General features: G+C 66.3%; 2 protein-coding genes across 2 annotated transcripts; one reads left to right on the top strand and one right to left on the bottom strand.

Annotated features, from left to right (window-relative positions):
• The first annotated feature begins 1,245 nt into the window (after positions 1-1,245).
• On the top strand, positions 1,246-16,398 carry NPC1L1 (NPC1 like intracellular cholesterol transporter 1). Its single transcript, XM_059490672.1, has 20 exons — positions 1,246-1,299; positions 3,010-4,523; positions 5,249-5,349; positions 5,421-5,593; positions 6,646-6,774; positions 7,367-7,549; positions 7,823-7,940; positions 8,347-8,474; positions 8,898-9,035; positions 9,537-9,626; positions 9,806-9,996; positions 10,079-10,210; positions 11,131-11,241; positions 11,369-11,424; positions 12,092-12,242; positions 12,678-12,909; positions 13,548-13,661; positions 14,125-14,287; positions 15,230-15,457; positions 16,391-16,398. The coding sequence occupies exons 1-20, from the start codon at positions 1,246-1,248 to the stop codon at positions 16,396-16,398; spliced, it is 4,014 nt and encodes a 1,337-aa protein (XP_059346655.1).
• An 878-nt stretch (positions 16,399-17,276) lies between these two features.
• Positions 17,277-19,748, bottom strand: MRPS24 (mitochondrial ribosomal protein S24). Its single transcript, XM_059490844.1, has 4 exons — positions 19,710-19,748; positions 19,193-19,261; positions 18,613-18,724; positions 17,277-17,770 (listed from the first exon to the last, which is right to left on the bottom strand). Exons 1-4 carry the CDS (start codon positions 19,734-19,736, stop codon positions 17,487-17,489), a joined length of 492 nt encoding a protein of 163 aa, XP_059346827.1. The 5' UTR covers positions 19,737-19,748; the 3' UTR covers positions 17,277-17,486.
• Between the last annotated feature and the right edge of the window lie 20 nt (positions 19,749-19,768).

The following is a 19,768-nucleotide window of genomic DNA, read 5'->3' on the forward strand; positions in this document are numbered from 1 at the left end:
GTCCCCAAGGCCACCAGGGCCATAAACAGCGGTACGAGGGCACCCAGGAGTGGCACCGATGGCACTGGGGGGCTGGCACCTCTGGGGACACTGCAGGGACCTGGCACGGGCTCGGGGGTGGCACCGGGGTGGGTGTGGCACCGGGGTGGGTGTGGCACCGGGCTGGGTGTGGCACTGCCCCGCCCTGGTGACATCGGGGACAGGTGTGGCACCGAACGGGGTCCAAGGCCCTGAACCCGGCGGGTACAGAGGGCACCGGGTGGCACTGTCACACTGGGATGGCACAGCACTGTCACACTGGGATGGCATGGCACACTGGGTTGGCACTGTCACACTGGGATGGCACGGCACTGTCACAATGGGATGGCACTGTCACACTGGGATGGCACTGCCACACTGGGATGGCATGGCACTGTCACAGGGGGATGGCACCGGCATGGCACTGTCACTATCAGGATGGCACTGTCATACAAGGCGTGGCACTGGCACCGCCGGCTTGTCACTGGGACAGAGGGCACCGTGGTGGCGCTGGCACCACCAGGATGGCGCCAGGATGGCTTTGGCACCGCTGGGATGGCACCAGGATGGCCCTGGCACAGCACAGCCGGGCGTCACCCCGGGATGTGGCACTGCCACTGTCACAGGTGCCCGTGGGTGATGTCCTGCTGCCACCCTGTGCCAGCCGTGCTCCCGAATTCCTGCGTTTATCCCCGAATCTGCACCCACGGGTGCCCCCGATGCCACCCTGAACTGCCAAATTCCCGATCTGGTGCCCGTGGGTGGCCCCTGATGCCACCCCTGGTGCCAGCCTGAACTCATCAATTCCTGTTTTGTCCCCATTTCAGTGCCCTGCTGGCACTGCCCCCTGTACTCCCGAATCCCCATTTTTTCCCCATTCCAGTGCCCATCGGTGCCACCCAGAACTCCCCCGTTTTCTCCTCATTTTGATGCCACCCCGAGCTCCCAGATCCCCATTCCGGTACCCATCGGTGCCACCCCGAGCTCCCAAACCCCCGTTTTCTCCTCATTTTGATGCCCATCGGTGCCACCCCGAGCTCCCAAGCCCCCGTTTTGCCCCGTTGCGGTGCCCGCGGGTGCCAGCCCGTGCCCGCCCCGCCCGGACCGATCGATCGATCGGGTTAATGATCGATCCGCCCGGGGCTGATTGGCCCCGCTGCCATCAGGCCAGCGCTGCCCTGCCCGCCCTTAAAGGCGCGGGTGGCACCGGGGCACAGCGCTGCCAGCATGGCCGCCTCCCTGGCACTGCCCGGCGCCCTCCTGGCCGCGCTCCTGGCGCTGGTAGGGACGGCGACGCCGCGGGTGGCACTGGGAGGGCACGGGGCGGGCACCGGGGGTGGCACCGGAGCGGGGACATTTGGGGGGGCTGAGGGTGGCAGAGCCGGGGGGACGCGGGTGTGGTGCCCACTGGTGGCATTTGGGTGGCATTTAGAAGGTTTGGGGGTGGCAGAGCCGGGGAACGCTGGCGTGGTGCCCACCTGGTGGCATCTGGGTGGCTGAGGGTGGCAGAGCTGGGGGTACCGTTGTGGCACCCACCTGGTGGCATTTGGGTGGCATTTGGAAGGTTTGGGGGTGGCAGAGCTGAGGGGACACGGGTGCGGTGCCCACCTGGTGGCATTTGGGTGGCTGAGGGTGGCAGAGCTGGGGGTACCGTTGTGGTGCCCGCCTGGTGACATCTCGGTGGCACTTGGAAGGTTTTGGGGTGGCAGAGCTCGGGGGACACAGGTGGGGTGCCCACCTGGTGGCATTTGGGAGGGGCTGAGGGGGACACTGCTGTGGTGCCCTTTGGGTGCCCATTGGGTGACACTTGGGTGCCCATAGCGTGCCATTAAGAGGTGGCAGAGCTGGGGACACCATTGTGGCACCCACTGGGTGACATCTGGGTGGCATTCAGAGGTGGCAGGGTGGGGACACCCCTTGGTGCCCTTTGGATGCCAGTCAGGGCTGATGTGCAGGACCTGGGAGTGGCAGAGCCGCTCCTTGTGGTGCCCTCGGGTGGCACCAGGTGACAGCTGGGTGGCACTGGGGAGACTGAGAGGGGCAGAGCAGGGGGACACCTCCATGGTGCCCATCAGGTGCCACCAGGGTGGCATTTGGGTGACGTTTGGACGGGCTGAGAGTGGCAGAGTGGGGACAATGTTGCAGTGCCCATCAGGTGCCACTTGTGTGCCATTTGGAGGGGCTGGGGTGACAGAATGGAGGGGACACTGCTGTGGTGCCCTTTAGGTGGCACTTGGGTGACATTTAGGTGCCATCTGGGTGTGGTTGGAGGAACCAAAGGTGGCAGAGCCGTGGGGACACCGCTGTGGTGCCCTTTGGGTGCCATTTGGGCGCTGTCGGAGGACCTGGAAATGGCAGAGCTCTGGATACATTGTGGTGCCCATCAGGTGCCACCTGGGCGCCATTTGGTGGAACCGGGGTGACAGAATGGAGGGGACACTGCTGTGGTGCCCTTTGGGTGCCATTTGGAGGACCTGGAGGTGGCAGAACGTGGGTACAATGCCACGATGCCCACTGGTGCCATCTGGGTGCGGTTTGGAGGAACCAAAGGTGGCAGAGCCACGGGGACACCGCTGTGGTGCCCTTTGGGTGGCATTCGGGTGGCATTTGGAGGAACTGGGGTGGCAGAACGTGGGGATGATGCCGTGGTGCCCTTTGGGTGCCATTTGGGTGTCGTTGGAGGGCCTGAAGGTGGCAGAGCCACGGGGACACGGCTGTGGTGCCCGCTGGTGACATTTGGGTGACATTTGGAGGAACCGGGGCGGCAGAACGGAGGGGACACCGCTGTGGCGCACACTGGGTGACATTTGGAGGAACTGGAGGTGGCAGAACGTGGGTACAATGCTGCGGTGCCCACTGGTGCCATCTGGGTGCGGTTTGGCGGAACCGAAGGCGCCAGAGCTGCGGCGACGCCTCCTCAGCGCCCATCGGGTTCCCCTCAACCCCTCAGGGTGCCACCACCGTGCCACCGCCCCGTCCCTGTCCCCGCAGGCGTCGCCGTCGCTGACCCCCGTGCACCAGGCCGGCGTCTGCGCCTTCTACAACGAGTGCGGCCGCAACCCCGAGGTGAACTCGTCTCTGGTGCCCGCCAAGGTGCCCTGCCTGTCCAACACGCCGGCGCGGGTGGCACGGGGCGCGCTGCTGTCCCTGCTGCGCGTGGTGTGCCCCGAGCTGGTCGGGGGCGACAATGCCACCGTGCGGGTTTGCTGCAGCTACGCCCAGCTGGTCTCGCTGCGCCGCAGCGTGGAGCTGTCGGGCGCCGTCCTGGCACGGTGCCCGTCCTGCGCCCGCAACTTCGCCAACCTCTACTGCCACAACATCTGCAGCCCCGACCAGAGCCTGTTCACCAACGTCACCCGCGTCGCCGACTACGCGGCGCTGCCCGGCGCCCGGGCCGTGCTGGAGTACCAGCTCTTCTACCGCAGCCGCTACGCCGAGGCCGCCTTCGCCTCGTGCCGGGACGTGCGGATGCCCGCCACGGGCGGCTACGCCATCTCCACCATGTGCGGGCGCTACGGTGCCCAGCTGTGCACGGCCCAGCGCTGGCTGGACTTCCAGGGCGACAAGAACAACGGGCTGGCGCCGCTGCAGATCGACTTCCAGCTGCTGCCCGACGGCTCCGAGCCCGGCCAGGGCGTCGCCCCGCTGGACGCGCCCGTCTGGGGCTGCGACCAAGCGCCCGACGCCGACCAGGAGCCGTGCTCGTGCCAGGACTGCGCCCAGGCGTGCCCGCCCACGGTGCCGCCCGCCGACCCGCCGCCGCCGTTCCGCATCGGCCGCGCCGACGGCGTGCTGGTCATCTGCGCGCTGCTCTTCGCCGGCCTGGCCCTGGCCTTCCTGGTGGCCGCGCTGTGCCGCCGGGGCGAGGCCGAGGCGGCGCCGAAACCGCGTGCCCGCGGGTGCTCGCGGCGGGTCAGCGACGCCTGGCAGCGCGGCCTGGAGCGGGCGTTCCGCCGCTGGGGCGCCGTGGTGGCCACCTGGCCGCTGGCCGTGCTGGCCGTGGCCGTGGCCGTGGCCGCGGGGCTCTCGGTCGGGATAGTGACCCTGCAGCTGACCACGGACCCCGTGCAGCTCTGGTCGGCGCCGGGCAGCCGTGCCAGGCAGGAGAAGGAGTTCCACGACCGCCACTTCGGGCCCTTCCTGCGCACCAACCAGGTGATCGTGACGGCGCCCGGGCGCCCGGGCACCACCGCCTACGACTCGGTGGTGCTGGGCACCAAGAACTTCAGCGGGGTGCTGGCCCAGGACGTGCTGCTGGCGCTGCTGGAGCTGCAGGAGGAGCTGGCGGGCACCACGGCGCGGGCGCAGGGCAGGAACGTCACCCTGCGGGACGTGTGCTACGCCCCCCTGAACCCCACGGCGCCCGGCGTGGGCGACTGCGCCGTGTCCAGCGTCACGCAGTACTTCCAGAACAACCGCAGCCGCCTGGCGCTCCGCGGCTGGCAGCAGGATGGCAAAGTGCAGGGCACCGTCGACTGGCACGACCACCTCATCTACTGCGTCAAGTGGGTGCCGCGGGCGGGGGGCACAGTGGGGCGCGGTCACTGTGGGGTGCCCAGGTGTGGGGTTCGGGTGCCCCAAGGGTGCTGGACGTGGCGTGGTGCCCATGGGGTGCCCAGCTGTGGGGCTGGGGTGGCATCTGTGGGTGCTGGACATGGCATGGGGACTATGGGGTGTCCAGTCGTGTGGCTAGGGTGATGCCCAGGGGGCTCTGTCCATGATTTGGTGCCCGTGGGGTGCCCAGGTGTGGGGCTGGGGTGACATCTGTTGAGTGCCCCATGTGGCACAGTGACCGTGGGGTGCCCAGCTATGGGGTTGGGGTGATGCCCATGTGGGTTTGGGGTACCACCTGCATGTCCCCATCGCTCTGGGGTGCCAGACTGTGTCTCTGGGCTGCCACCTGGCTGTCCCCCATCACTGTTGGGCTGTCACCCACATGTCCCCATCACTCTGGGGTGCCTGCCCATGGGTTCAGAATGCCACCTGCATCCCCCATGCCATCCGGGGTGCCAGGCCGCGGGTTCAGGGTGCCACCCGCACGTCCCACACCAGCCGGGGTGCCAGGCCGCGGGTTCAGGGTGCCACCCACGCATCCCCCATGCCATCCGGGGCGCCAGGCCGCGGGTTCAGGGTGCCACCCACGCATCCCCCATGCCACCCCGCGGGTGGCAGCGGGGCCGGGGCCGGGCGGGCACAGCCCCCGCTGACGGCCCGGCCCTGTCGCCGCCAGCTCCCCGCTCTCCTTCAAGGACATCACGGCGCTGGAGCTGAGCTGCATGGCCGAGTACGGCGGGCCCGTGTTCCCGTACATCGCGCTGGGCGGATACCGCGGTACGGGGCGTTCGGGGCTCCCCGGGGCGTCCCCGCGCCGTCACCGCGCCGTCACCGCCGTGTCCCCGCAGAGTCCGAGTACACGGAGGCCGAGGCGCTCATTGTCACCTACTCGCTGAACAATTTCCCCGCGGGGGACCCGCGCCTGGAGTGGGCGCTGAGCTGGGAGCGGCAATTCCTGAGCGTGGTGCGCGACTTCCAGCGGCGCCACCGCCACAACCTCTCGGTCACCTTCATGGCCGAGGTGGGCGCCGTGTCCCCTGCGTGTCCCTGTGCGACCGCCGTGTCCCCTGCGTGTCCCTGCGTGTCTCTGCGTGTCCCCTCTGTGTCCCTGTGTGGCTCTTGTGTCCCCTCCATGTCCCTGTGCCCTCCGTGTCCCTGGTGTCACCCGTGTCACTGTGTCCCTTATGCCACCTCCATGTCCCCGTGTCCCTTCCATGTCCCCAGTGTCCCCGGTGCCCCCCGTGTTTGCGGTGTCACCCGTGTCACCCTGTCCGTATTGGCCTCAGTGAACCCCGTGTCCCCTCCATGCCTCTGGTGCCCGCAGTGCCCCCACGTCCCCTCAGTGTCCTCAGTGTCCCCATTGTCCCTGTGCCACTTCCATGTCCCCAGTGTCCCCCATGGCCCTGGTGCCCACAGTGCCCCCCACGTCCCTGTGCCCCGTCTATGTCCCCATGTCCTCTCCATGTCTCCATGTCCCCAATGTCCCTGGTGCCCCCCGTGTCCTCCACGTCCCTGTCCCCCCTCTATGTCCCAGTGTCCCTGTGCCCCTTGTGTCCCTGGTGTCACCCGTGTCACCCTGTCCGTATTGGCCTCAGTGAACCCCGTGTCCCCTCCGTGCCCCTGGCGCCCGCAGTGCCCCCATGTCCCCTCCGTGTCCTCAGTGTCCCCATTGTCCCTGCGCCACTTCCATGTCCCCAGTGCCCCCCCATGCCCTAGGTTCCCCCAGGGCCCCCCACGTCCCTGTGCCCCGTCTATGTCCCTACGTCCCCTCCATGTCCTCAGTGTCCCTGTGCCCCTTCTGTGTCCCCAGTGTCCTCAGTGTCCCCCACTCCCTAGGTTCCCCCAGTGTCCCCGTCCCTCCTCTATGTCCCGGTGTCCCCCGTGCCCCCCGTGCTCCCGGTGCCCCCTACGTCTCTGTCCCCCCTCTATGTCCCCAGTGCCCTTTGTGCTCCTCGTGTCCCCCTGCCCCTGGTGCCCGCAGTGCCCTCCCCGCCCCTGTCCCGCCTCTATGCCCCCGTGCCCCCCTGTGCCCCCGGTGTCCCCGGTGTCCCCTCACTGTCGCGGTCCCCTCAGCGCTCTCTGGAGGACGAGATCAACCGCACGAGCGGGGAGGACATCCCGGTGTTCGCCGTCAGTTACCTGCTGGTGTTCGCCTACATCGCGCTGGCCCTGGGCGAGTACACGGCCTGGAGGAGGGTCCTGGTGAGCGGGGGGCACCGGGAGGGCACCGGGAGGGGCACGGGGACCTGGTGAGCTCGGGGGCACCGGGGGTGGCGCAGGGACCTGGAAAGGCCCGGCGGGTCTGTTTGGGGGGCTCTGGGGTGGCGCGGGGACCTGCCGAGCCCTGGGGACGCGGAGGTGGCACCGGGAACTGGGGAGCCCCGGGGGTGTCGCTTTGGGGGCATTCCAGGGGTTCGGGGGCGTCGCAGATCGGGAAAATCCGGGGGGGTTCAGGGAGAATCTGGGGGGGTTCGGGGGATCGGTTTCGGGGGGTCGGTTCAGGGGGGTTCGGGTGGATCCCCGTGATCCCAGGGGCACTCCGGGGTGGCGGCAGCGGCCCGGGAGGGGTTCGGGGGTGCCAATACAGGGGTGCCAGTCCGGGGGGTTTGGGGGTGCTGACCCGTGGTGCCCACCCGGCGGTGCCAATCCCGGGTTTCTGACGGCGGTGCCCACCCGGCGGTGCCAATCTGGGGGTGCTGACCCAGGGATGCCGATCCGGGGGTGCCAATCCAGGGGTTCCGGGGGTGCCAATCCGGGGTTTCTGACGGCGGTGCCCACCCGGGGGTGCCCGCAGGTGGAGTCCAAGGTGACGCTGGCGCTCGGGGGCATCGTGGTGGTGCTGGGGGCCGTGCTGGCCGCCATGGGGCTGCTGGCGCTGCTGGGGCTGCCCTCGTCCCTCATCATCATCGAGGTCGTGCCCTTCCTCGTGCTGGCCGTGGGCGCCGACAACATCTTCATCTTCGTGCAGGAGCTGCAGGTGGGCACGGGGGGCACCGGGGGGCACGGGGGGCACCGGGGGGCATCGGGGGGCACCGGGGAACCGGGGAATGGGGGTGTCATTGGGGATGGGGGCACCGGGGGCCTGGAGGGCACTGGGGGCATCAGGGGTGGGGGCACATTTCAGGACAGGCATCCCCACGGGGCAAGGCTGGCATTTGTGGGCATGGGGGAATTTGGCATCCGGGGGTGCCCCCTGGGTGTTCCCTGGGTCTGGGGGTGCCCCCGGGTGCCCCTGACCCCCCTGTGGCAGCAGCAGTCGCATCGGGAGCCGGGCGAGACGCGGGAGCAGCACCTGGGGCGGGTGCTGGCACAGGTGGCACCGAGCATGCTGCTCTGCAGCCTCTCCGAGACCATCTGCTTCCTGTTCGGTGAGGAGGGGGCACCGCGGGCACCGGGGGCAAAGGGGGCACGGGGACATGGGGGGCACAGGGAGCGCAGGGTGGGCACAGGGATATGGGGCAGGCAGGGGGTACAGGGAATGGGGGGCACAGGGAATGGGGGGCACTGGGTGGGCACAGGGACACGAGGGACATGGGGGGCACAGAGGGCACCGGGGATACAGGGACACAGCGGGCACGGGGGGCACGGGGACATGGGGGGCACGGGGGCGGGCACAGGGACACGGGGGACGAGGGGCACGGGCCGGGGGGTGTGGTGCGGTCTGGGGGGCTGGCACGGGGTCCTGGTGACACCAAGGGGGACCCGGGGGTGTCCCAGTGACCCGGGGGGTGCCAGGGATGTCCCGGTGACCCGGGTGGTGCCCGGGCCCCGCAGGTGCCCTCTCGTCCATGCCCGCCGTGCGCACGTTCGCCCTGACGGCCGCGCTCGCCATCGCGCTGGACTTCGTGCTGCAGATGTCGGGCTTTGTGGCGCTGGTGGCGCTCGACAGGCGGCGACAGGAGGTGGCACCGGGGGGGCACCGCGGGGCGAGGGGAAGGGGCACGGGCCGGGCGCGAGGGGCGGGCACAGGGTGGGCACGGGGACCCCAGGGTTGGTGAGAGGGTCCCTACAGTGGGTGAGAAGTCCCCAAGGTGGGCATGGAGACCCCGGGGCGGGCACGGGGTGGGCAGGGGGATCCCAAGGTGGGTGTGAGGATCCCCAGGGTGGGTGAGAATGTCCCTAGGGTGGGCACAGGGTGCCCACGAAGCCCCCGGGGTGGGCGTAAGGATGCCCAGGGTGGGTGAGGGTCCCTGGGCCGGGTGAGGGGTCCCCATGCGGTGCCCAGGCTGGGCAGGGCACACCCACAGGGCACGGGGGGTGCTGCGGAGGAGCCGTGCCAACCCTGCTGTGCCAACCTCCCCGTGCCAACCCCGCCGTGCCCCCAGGCCGGGCGCTTCGACCTCTGCTGCTGCTGCGGGACGGGCAAGGGGGGCACGGCCGGGGCGGGCCGGGGGCTGCTGCGCCCCTTCCTGGAGCGCTGCTACACCCCCGTGCTGCTGCACCCCCTCGTGAGACCTGCCGTGGTGAGGGCACGGGGGGCACGGGGGGCATGGGGGGAATTGGGGGAATTGAGGGCATGGGGGCATTGGGGGCATGGGGGGGCATTGGGGGAATTGAGGGCATGAGGGGCACAGGGGGCACAGGGGGCATGGGAGGAATTGGGGACATGGGGGGCACGGGGGGCACAGGGGGCATGGGAGCAGGGGGAGGCATTGGGGGCACGGGGGGCATTGGGGGACACTGGGGGACATGGGGGCATTGGGGGCATGGGAACAAGGGGGGCATTGGGGGCATGGGGGACATTGGGGGCATGGGGGACATGGGGGGCAGGGAGGCACTGGGGAGACCGGAGGGATTTGGTGTTTTGGGGTGACACCAGAGTTCTGTCAGGGGTTTTGGGGGTCTCGGGGGGTTCTCTGAGGTTTTGGGGGTGACACAAGGGGCCGTGGGGGGGTTTGGGGTCCCAGGGGGGGTCTCTGGGGGGTTTTGGTGCCCGGGTCCCTGAGCAGAGCCCCCTCCCCCAGGTGCTGCTGTTCCTGTTCCTGGCCTGCGCCGGGCTCTTCCTGCTCTTCCACGTGTCCGTGGGGCTGGACCAGGAGCTGGCGCTGCCCGAGGTGGGCACAGGGGTGGCACGGCCCCGTATGGGGCCACACGGGGAGACCGGGACCCCTCTCTGCCCCTCAGTGTCCCTTTGGGCCCCTGTGCCCCTTTTCCTCCTCTGTGCCCCTTCGAGCCCCCTCTGCGCCCTCTGGGGTGCCCCTCGGGTGCCCCCTCTGATGCCAGCCGTCCCCAGGACTCGTACCTGCTCGAGTACTACTCGGCCATGAACCGCTACCTGGCCGTGGGCGTCCCCACCTACTTTGTCACCACGGGCGGCTACAACTTCTCCTCGGAGAACGGCACCAACGCCATCTGCTCCAGCTCGGGCTGCGACACCAACTCGCTGACGCAGAGCATCCAGCTGGCCACGCGCTACGCCAACGTGTGAGTGCCCATCCGCGGGCGCCCCCGGAGCCCGGCTGGCAGCGCCCGGCCCGTGCCAGCCCCTCCTGTGCGCCCTCCGCAGGTCCTACCTGGCCATCCCGGCCACCTCGTGGCTGGACGATTTCCTGGACTGGCTGAACCCCATGGTGCGCTGCTGCCGCGTCCACCAGAGCGGGGAGCACCAGGGCCAGTTCTGCCCCTCCACCAGCAGTGAGTGCGGCCGGGGGCACCGGGGGGCACCGGGGGGCCAGGGCGTGGCAACTGGGTGCTCGTGGGGTGGCCATTGAGTGCCCACCATCGGGGCCAGGGGGTGCCCATTGGGTGCTCATCGTGGTGGTCATTGAGTGCCCACCATGGGGGCCATTGGGTGCCCATTGGGTGCTCATCATGGCAGCCACTGGGTGCTCATCACGGTGGTCATTGAGTGCTCATCATGGTGGCTGTTGGGTGACCATTGGGTGCTCATCACGGTGGTCATTGGGTGGCCACTGGGTGCTCATCTTGGCGGCCATTGAGTGCCCACCATGGTGGCTGTTGGGTGACCATTGGGTGCTCATCATGGCGGCCATTGAGTGCCCACCATGGTGGCGGTTGGGTGACCATTGGGTGCTCATCATGGTGGTCATTGAGTGCCCATTGGGTTGTCATGGGGTGGCCATTGAGTGCCCACCATGGAGGGGTTCTTGGGTATCCATTGAGTGTCCACCACCATGGCAAATGAGTGCCCACCCTGGTGGCTGTTGGGTGGCCACTGGGTGCCACCTTGGGGACTCGGGGGTGTCCATTGGGTGCTCATCATGCTGGTCATTGAGTGCTCATCATGGTGGCCATTGGGTGGTCATGGGGTGGCCATTGGGTGCCCACCATGGGGGCCATTGGGTACTAATGATGACTATTGGGTGCCCATTGAATGCCCACTGGCTGTCCATTGGGTGTCCATTGGGTGCCCACCACAGTGGTCATTTGGCATCTACTGTGATGCCCACTGGGTGCCAGTTTGGTGCCTGCTGTGATGGCCACCATGTGCCCTTTGTGTGCCTGTGGTGGTGCCCAGCGGGGTGAGCGGTGTCCAGTGCCCGCACTGACTCCGTGTGTGCCCACACTGACCCCGTGTGTGCCCACAGCTGACCCCAGCTGCATTCTGGGGCAGTGCCTGAAGCGGCTGCGCCGCCCCACGGACGAGGAGTTCCAGCGATTCCTGCCCTGGTTCCTGCAGGACCGGCCCTCCCTGCATTGCCCCAAGGGGTGAGTGGCACCATGGTGGCACCGCCCTGGCACTGCCCTGGGTATCCCCTGACCCTGTGTCCCCTCTGGCTGTCCTGGCTGTCCCCTGGGTGTCCCCCATGTCCCCTGACCCCCCCTGTCCCCGCAGTGGCCTGGGCGCCTACGACACCTCGGTGAGCATGGACGACAATGGCACCATCCTGGGTGAGTGAGGGTGGCACGGGCACAGGGGCTGGGGTGACCACTGAGCCCTGGAGTGACCACTGACCACTGCAGACCACCCTGTGGTGCCCATTAGTCCCAGAGTGACCACTGTCCCCATGGTGCCCACTGTCCTGTAGTCACCACTGCCCACAAGGGTGCCCACTGCCCCCCTGGTGCTCACTTCCCCTGTGGTGCCTGCTGTCCCCATGGTGCCCACCGCCCTGTGGTGACGGTGCCCCCGCGGTGCCCACTACCCCCAGAGTGCCCACTGCCCCCATGATACCCATTGCCCTGTGGTACCCACTGTCCCCAAGTGCCCGCTGTCCCTGTGGTGCCCACTTCCCCATGGTGCCCACTGTCCCCAAGTGCCCACTTCCCCATAGTGCCCACTGTCCCCGCGGTGCCTGCTGCCCCTGTGGTGCCCACTGCCGTCATGGTGCCCACTGCCCCCAGAGTGCCCACTGCCCCCAGAGTGCCTGCTGTCCCTGGACTCACCACTGCCCCCATGGTGCCCGCTGTCCCTGTGGTGCCCATTGTCCCCAAGTGCCCGCTGCCCCATGGTCCCCACCGCCCCCGTGGTGCCCACCACCCCGTGCTGACATTGCCCCCGTGGCGCCCACTGCCCCGTGGTGCCCGCCGCCGGGTGCTGACGCTGCCGTGCCCGCAGCCACCCGGTTCATGGCGTACCAGCGCCCGCTGCGCACGTCCCAGGAGTACACGGATGCCCTGCGCGCCGCCCGCGCCCTGGCAGAGTACATCACGACCACCCTGCGCGCCGTGCCCGGCACCGACCCCGCCTTCCGCGTCTTCCCCTACACGTGAGTGGCGCTGCCAGCCCGGGGGGGACGGGGGTGCCCGGTGAGGGAGGGCAGGTAGCGGTGCCCAGGTCAGGGTGCCCGGTCTGGGGTGCTGGGGGTGCCCCAGTGCCCCTGTTGGGGGTCATGAGTTGGCGCCCCAGTGAAGGGTGCCCATTCCAGAGTGTTGGGGGTGCCCCAGTGCCCTTGTTGGGTGCCCATACCAGGATACCCAGTGCCCATTTTGGGTGCCCAGTGCCCATTTCAGGGTGCCCGGGGCCCATTTTGGGATACTGTGTGCCCATCCCCGGGTGCCCAATGCCCAATTTGGGGTGCCCAGTGCCCATTTTGGGATCCCGGTGCCCATTTTGGGACACCTGGTGCCCATTTTGGGGTGGCCGGTTCCCCTCCCCGGGTGCCCGGTGCCCCAGCCCGTGCCAGCGCGGTGCCACCCCGCAGGGTGACGTACGTGTACTACGAGCAGTACCTGACGGTGGTGCCCGAGGGGCTGCTGACGCTGGCACTGTGCCTGGTGCCCACCTTCGCCGTGTCCTTCCTGCTGCTGGGCATGGACGGGCGCTCCAGCCTGGCCACGCTGCTGACCATCGCCATGGCACTGCTGGGCACCGTGGGCTGCATGGCGCTCTGGGCAGTGCCCTACAATGCCGTGGCACTCATCAACCTGGTGGCGGTGCGGGCACGGGGACAGCGGGACATGGGGCATGGCACGGGGGGTGGCATGGGGATGTGGGGCACAGGGGACAGTGGGGACATGGGGGCATGGGGGGGTGGCACAGGAACATGGGGTGGCACGGAGACACACAGGGCACATTGAGTGGCATGGGGAGGGGGGGTGGCATAGAGACCTGGGGTGGCACAGGGACATGGGGCACAGGGCACGGGGGTGGCACAGGGGACAGCAGGACACAGGGCATGTGGGGTGGCACAGGGATGTGGGGCACATTGGGTGGCACGGGGACACAAGGCACCTTGGGTGGCATGGGGATTTGGGGTGGCACAGGGACACGGGGGATATGGAGTGGCACTGAGCATGTGAGGTGGCACATGGGGTGGCTTTGTGGGCACAGGGGGTGGCAGCAGGAGCTGGGACATATGAGGTGGCACTGGGGTGGCTCTGGTGGCACAGGGGGTGGCTCTGGGGACACAGGGGTGGCTCTGGTGGCACAGAGGTGGCTCTGGTGGCACAGGGATGGCTCTGGTGGCACGGGGGTGGCTCTGGTGGCACGGGGGTGGCTCTGGGGACACAGGGGGTGGCTCTGTGGGCACAGGCAGTGCCCGGGGTGCCAGCCCAGCCCGCTGTCCCCGCAGGCCGTGGGCATCTCGGTGGAGTTTGTGTCCCACATCACCTGCGCCTTCGCCCGCAGCCGCCAGCCCACGCGGGTGGCACGAGCCAAGGAGGCCACTGTCACCATGGGCAGCAAGGTGGGCACGGGGACACTGAGGGACACCAAGCCCTGCCGGGGTGGGGGTGGCACCGAGGGACCCCAAACTGTCCTGGGGGTGGCACCGAGGGACCCCAAACCCTTCTGGAGCTGGGGGGTGACACTGGGGGACCTCCTGGTCCGGGGGTGTCACCGCGGGTCGCTGTCCCTGTGGGGGTCGCTGTCCGTGTGTGGGGCGGTGACATCGAGCATGGCTGTCCCTGTCGGGGCGGTGACACCGAGCATGGCTGTCCGTGTGTGGGGCGGTGACACCGAGCATGGCTGTCCCTCTCGGGGCAGTGTCACTGCGGGTCCCTGTCGGGGCGGTGACACCGAGCATGGCTGTCCCTGTCGGGGCAGTGTCACTGCGGGTCGCTGTCCCTGTCGGGGCGGTGTCACCGCGGGTCGCTGTCCCTCTCTGGGGGGTGTCACCGAGCGCGGCGCTGTCGCCGCTGTCCCCGCAGGTGGTGGCGGGGGTGGCCATGACCAACCTGCCCGGCGTGGTGGTGCTGGCGTTCGCCAAGGCGCGGCTCGTGCAGATTTTCTTCTTCCGCCTCAACCTCATCGTGACCCTGCTGGGGCTGGCGCACGGGCTCGTGTTCCTGCCCGTGCTGCTCAGCTACGTGGGTACGGACGGGGGACAGCGCTGGGGACAGGGACACGGGGACAGGGACACCCCTGGGGACAGGGATACAGGGACAGGGACACCCCTGGGGACAGGGACATGGGGACAGGGACACCCCTGGGGACAGGGAACAGGGATGGGGACAGGGACACGGGGACAGGGGGACACCCCTGGGGACAGGGAAACAGGGACAGGGACATGGGGACAGGGACACCCCTGGGGACAGGGATACAGGGACAGGGACACCCCTGGGGACAGGGACATGGGGACAGGGACACCCCTGGGGACAGGGAACAGGGATGGGGACAGGGACACGGGGACAGGGGGACACCCCTGGGGACAGGGAAACAGGGACAGGGACATGGGGACAGGGACACCCCTGGGGACAAGGTCACCGGGACAAGGACAGTGTCACCTCTCTAGGAACCGGGACAGGAACCCCCAGACAGGACAGGGACATCGGGACAGGGACACCCCTGGGGAGAGGGACAGGGACAGCAGGACAGGGACATGGGGACAGGGACAGGGTTACACCAGGACAGTGTCACCTCAGGCATGAGGACAGTGTGACACCCCTGGGGACAGGGACACGGTGTCACCTCCAGGACAGGGATGGTCTGGCCCCGTTGTACCAGGATGGAGACAGGGACAGACCAGCACTGGGCATTTGTCACCTCCCCAGGACAGGGACAGGGACAGTGACAGCAGCTGCCTGTCACCTCCAGGACAGGGACACTGTGTCACTCATGGGAACAGTGACAGTGACATGGTGCCCATTGTCCCCTCAGCCTAGGGACAGTGACAGTGACACTGTGCCCATTGTCCCCAGAGCCTGGGGACAGTGACGCCGCTGTCCCCTCAGCCTGGGGACAGTGACAGTGACACCGTTGTCCCCAGGGCCTGGGGGACGGTGACAGTGACACAATGCCCCATTGTCCCCGCAGGGCCCGCGCTGCAGGTGCCACCAGGGGAGGACACGCCGGGGGACACCGTGCAGGGGACAGGGCTGGGCCTGGCCAACCCCGGCTTCAAGGACACGGACATGGACAGGGACAGGGACAAGGGGAAGGACAAGGGGAAGGACAGGGACAGGGACAAGGGCAAGGACAAGGACAGGGACAGGGACAAGGACAAGGACAGGGACAAGGACAAGGACAAGGACAAGGACAGGGACAAGGGCAAGGACAAGGACAGGGACAGGGACAAGGACAAGGACAGGGACAAGGACAAGGACAAGGGCTCCAGGAAGGGCTGAGCCCCCCACTCCCCCCCGTGCCCCTCCCCCCTTTCTATTTAAACTGGTTTTGTCACATCCTGCACTGGTTGGACTGGGATGGATGGGGGGGGAGGCGCCGCACAGGGGTGGGGACACGGGGACGGCGTGTGGGACACGGGGACACTGTGGGACACGGGGACACTGTGGGGACACGGGGACAGCATGGGGGACACGGGGACACTGTGGGACACGGGGACACTGTGGGGACATGGGTATGTCATGTGGGACACGGGGACACCGTGGGGACACCATGTGGGACACAAGGACAGTGGGGACACCATGTGGGACACGGGGACACTGTGGGACACAGGGACACTGTGGGGACATGGGGACACCATGTGGGACACGGGGACACTGTGGGGACATGGGGACAGCATGTGGGACACAGGAATGTTGAGGACACGAGGCCATGTGGGGCACAGGGACTTTGGGAGCATTTATGGGTTTATTCCCGGCCCTATAGGAAAGTGTAGGGCACAGTGGGGACATCGCAGATCACTCCTTTAGGAACATTTATGGGGTTTTTAGGAACATTTATGTTTTTTTAGGAACATTTATAGGTTTTTTAGGAACATTTACAGGTTTATTCCCTCGAGGAACTTGTAGGGCACAGAGGGGATATCCCAGATCACTCCTTTAGGAACATTTATGGGGTTTTTAGGAACATTTATGTTTTTTTAGGAACATTTATAGGTTTTTTAGGAACATTTACAGGTTTATTCCCTCGAGGAACTTGTAGGGCACAGAGGGGATATCCCAGAGCACTCCTTTAGGAACATTTATAGGGCATTGCCTGTGAGAGTTTATAGGTTTATCCCTGGCCCTACAGGTACTTGAAGGGCACACTGAGGACATTCCAGATCATTCCTTTAGGAACATTTATAGGTGTTTTAGGGCCATTTATAGGTTTATTCCCTCGAGGAACTTGTAGGGCACACTGAGGATATCCCAGATCATTCCTTTAGGATCATTTACGGATTTTTTGGGACCATTTACAGGTTTATCCCTAGAAGAACTTGTAGGGCACACTGGGGCGAAGGCTGATTTAGAAGCCTCCAGTTTGGGCTAAAGTTGTGGTTTTTTAAACCTGGAAGCCCTGTGCTCCAAGCACACTGCAGCTCCTTTAGGAACATTTACAGGTTTTTAGGGCCGTTTACAGGTTTATCCCTAGAGCAACTTGTAGGGCACATCCCAGAGCATTCCTTTAGGATCACTTACAGATTTTTTGGGACCATTTGCAGGTTTATCCCTAGAGGAACTTGTATGGCACACTGAGGACATTCCAGATCATTCCTTTAGGGCTGTTTATAGGTTTTTCAGGAACATTTACAGGTTTATTCCCTAGAAGAACTTGTAGGGCACACTGAGGACATCCCAGAGCACTCCTTTAGGAACATTTATAGGGTTTTTAGGAACATTTATATAAAGGTTTATAGGTTTATTCCCTAGAGGAACTTGTAGGGAACATCCCAGATCATTCCTTTAGGAACATTTACAGGTTTATCTCTAGAGGAACTTGTAGGGCACACCCCAGATCATTCCTTTAGGAAGATTTATAGGTTTTTCAGGACCATTTACAGGTTTATCTCTAGAGGAACTTGTATGGCACACCCCAGATCATTCCTTTAGGAACATTTTTAAGTTTTTCAGGAACATTTACAGGTTTATCCCTAGAAGAACTTGTCTGGCACACTGAGGACATCCCAGAGCACTCCTTTAGGAACATTTACAAGTTTATTCTCTAGGGGAACTTGTAGGGCACATCCCAGAGCACTCCTTTAAGAACATTTACAGGTTTATTCCCAGAGGTGCTTGTAAGGTACACCCCAGATCACTCCTTTAGGAACATTTACAGGTTTTCCAGGACCATTTACAGGTTTTCCAGGAACATTTACAGGTTTTTTAGGGCCGTTTCCAGGTTAACCCTAGATGAACTTGTAGGGCAGGCGGGCGGGCAGGGTCTGCAGCTCCAGGCGCACGGGGCACTTGTAGAAGTGGCCGAGCAGGGTCTCGGTGTAGCCCTGCAGGAAGTAGAGCTTGTGGGGCGGCAGTGCCCGCGCCAGGAGGGCGCAGAGCACCAGCAGGTTCCCGCGGCGCTTCAGCACCGCCTCGTCCAGCAGCAGCCCCGGGAACGTCCCGGCCAGGAAGCGCCGCAGGAACGCGTCCTCCAGGGCCCGCGGGGCGGCGCCCGCCTCGCCACACAGGTTACCTGGGACAGAGGGGACATTGGGGACACTGGGGACATTGGGGACATTGGGGACACTGGGTCACTGCCCGCCCGCCTCGCCACACAGGTTACCTGGGACAGAGGGGACATTGGGGACACTGGGGACATTGGGGACATTGGGGACACTGGGTCACTGCCCGCCCGCCTCGCCACACAGGTTACCTGGGACAGAGGGGACATTGGGGACACTGGGGACATTGGGGACACTGGGTCACTGCCCGCCCGCCTCGCCACACAGGTTACCTGGGACAGAGGGGACATTGGGGACACTGGGGACATTGGGGACATTGGGGACACTGGGTCGCTGCCCGCCTGCCTCGCCACACAGGTTCCCTGGGGGGACAGGGGACACTGGGGACACTGGGGACACACGTGTGGCATTTGGTGACCTCCCTGCTGGGCTGCACCTGCCTCGCCACACAGATTACCTGGGGGGACACACAGGGGACATTGGGGACACTGGGGACATTAGGGACACTGGGTCACTGCCCGCCCGCCTCGCCACACAGGTTACCTGGGGACACAGGTGACATTGGGGACACTGAGGGACCCTTGTCTGTGCTACACCTGCCTCACCACGCAGGTTCCCTGAGGGGACAGGGGACGGTGGCACTGGTGGCACCAGCCCAGCCGTGGTCCTGGCACCACAGGAGTTGTGTGAACTGTCCCCGGGATGCCCATGGGTACCACGTGTCCCTGTCCCCACCAGGCTCCCACGATGCCCACGTACCCCACACTGCCCTGTCCCCGCCGTGCTCCTGTGTCCCCACAGGCCATCTCCCTGTCCCGCCTGTCCCCATGTCCCCCGTCCCCGTGTCACGCACCGGTGTGCAGGGACAGCCAGCCCTTGCGGTGCCCGATGTGGTGCGGGGCGTGCGCCTGCTCGTACGTCACCAGCTTGTCACCCTTGCCCGCGCGCACCCGCGCCGCCCGCGCCTGTGGGGACAGCAGCGTCAGCGACAGGGACAGGGGACAAGGGGACATTGGGGACAGGGACAAGGGACATTGGGGACATTGGGGACAGCGGGGTCAGGGACAGGGGACACATGGACAGGGGGACATCAGGGACAGCAGGGACACGGGACAGCGGGGTCAGGGACATGGGGAAAGTGGGGTCAGGGGGACATGGGGACAGGGGGACAGCAGGGTCAGGAGACAGGGGACACGAGGACAGGGGACATCGGGGACAAGGGACAGGGGACATCGGGGACACGAGGATAGGGGGACAGGGAGACACGGGGTCGGGGAACAGAGGACAAGGGACAGAGGGGACAGCAGGGTCAGGGGACATTGGGAACAGGGGGACATGGGGACAGCAGCGTCAGGGACACGGGGACAGTGGGGTCAGGGAACAGCAGGGACAAGGGACAAGGGGACACGGCCGCAGGGTCCCCGAGCACTCACCTTGAGGCACACGGGGCTGGTGTGGAGCTGCCGGGCGGCGCTGGGGACGTGGAGGGCACGGGGAAGGACCTGCACAGGGGACAGGGCTGGGGACGGCTGGCAGGGGACATCCCGGTCCCCAGGGCTGGGGACATCGCAGTCTCCTGTCCCCAGCACAGCCAGCGTGTCCCCAGGAGCCGCACGGAGCAGCCCCGGTGTCCCCGCAGCAGGGATGTGACCCCACAGCTCGTGACGCTGTTCCCGGTGTCACCGCAGCCCTCGGACCTCTCATCCAGTGCCCCCCACCCTCAGCGCGTCCCATCCCCAGTGTCCCGTGTCACCCCCATTCCCAGTGCCCCCAGGCTAAGTGTGCCGCATCCCCAATGTCCCCCAAACCCGGTGTCCCTTGTCACCCCCACCCTCAGTGTCCCCCATTCCCGGTATTTCCCCATTCCCGGTATTTCCCAATCCCGGTATTTCCCCATTCCCGGTATTTCCCCATTCCCGGTATTTTCCCCCATTCCCGCTCTCCCCTCACCCGCAGGCCCCGCGCGGCCGCCGCCATCTTGGCTGAGGGAGCGGCAGCAGCGCCCCCTG

The sequence above is a fragment of the Ammospiza nelsoni genome, chromosome 30, assembly GCF_027579445.1.
Source record: "Ammospiza nelsoni isolate bAmmNel1 chromosome 30, bAmmNel1.pri, whole genome shotgun sequence".
NCBI classification, from domain to species: Eukaryota; Metazoa; Chordata; class Aves; order Passeriformes; family Passerellidae; genus Ammospiza; species Ammospiza nelsoni.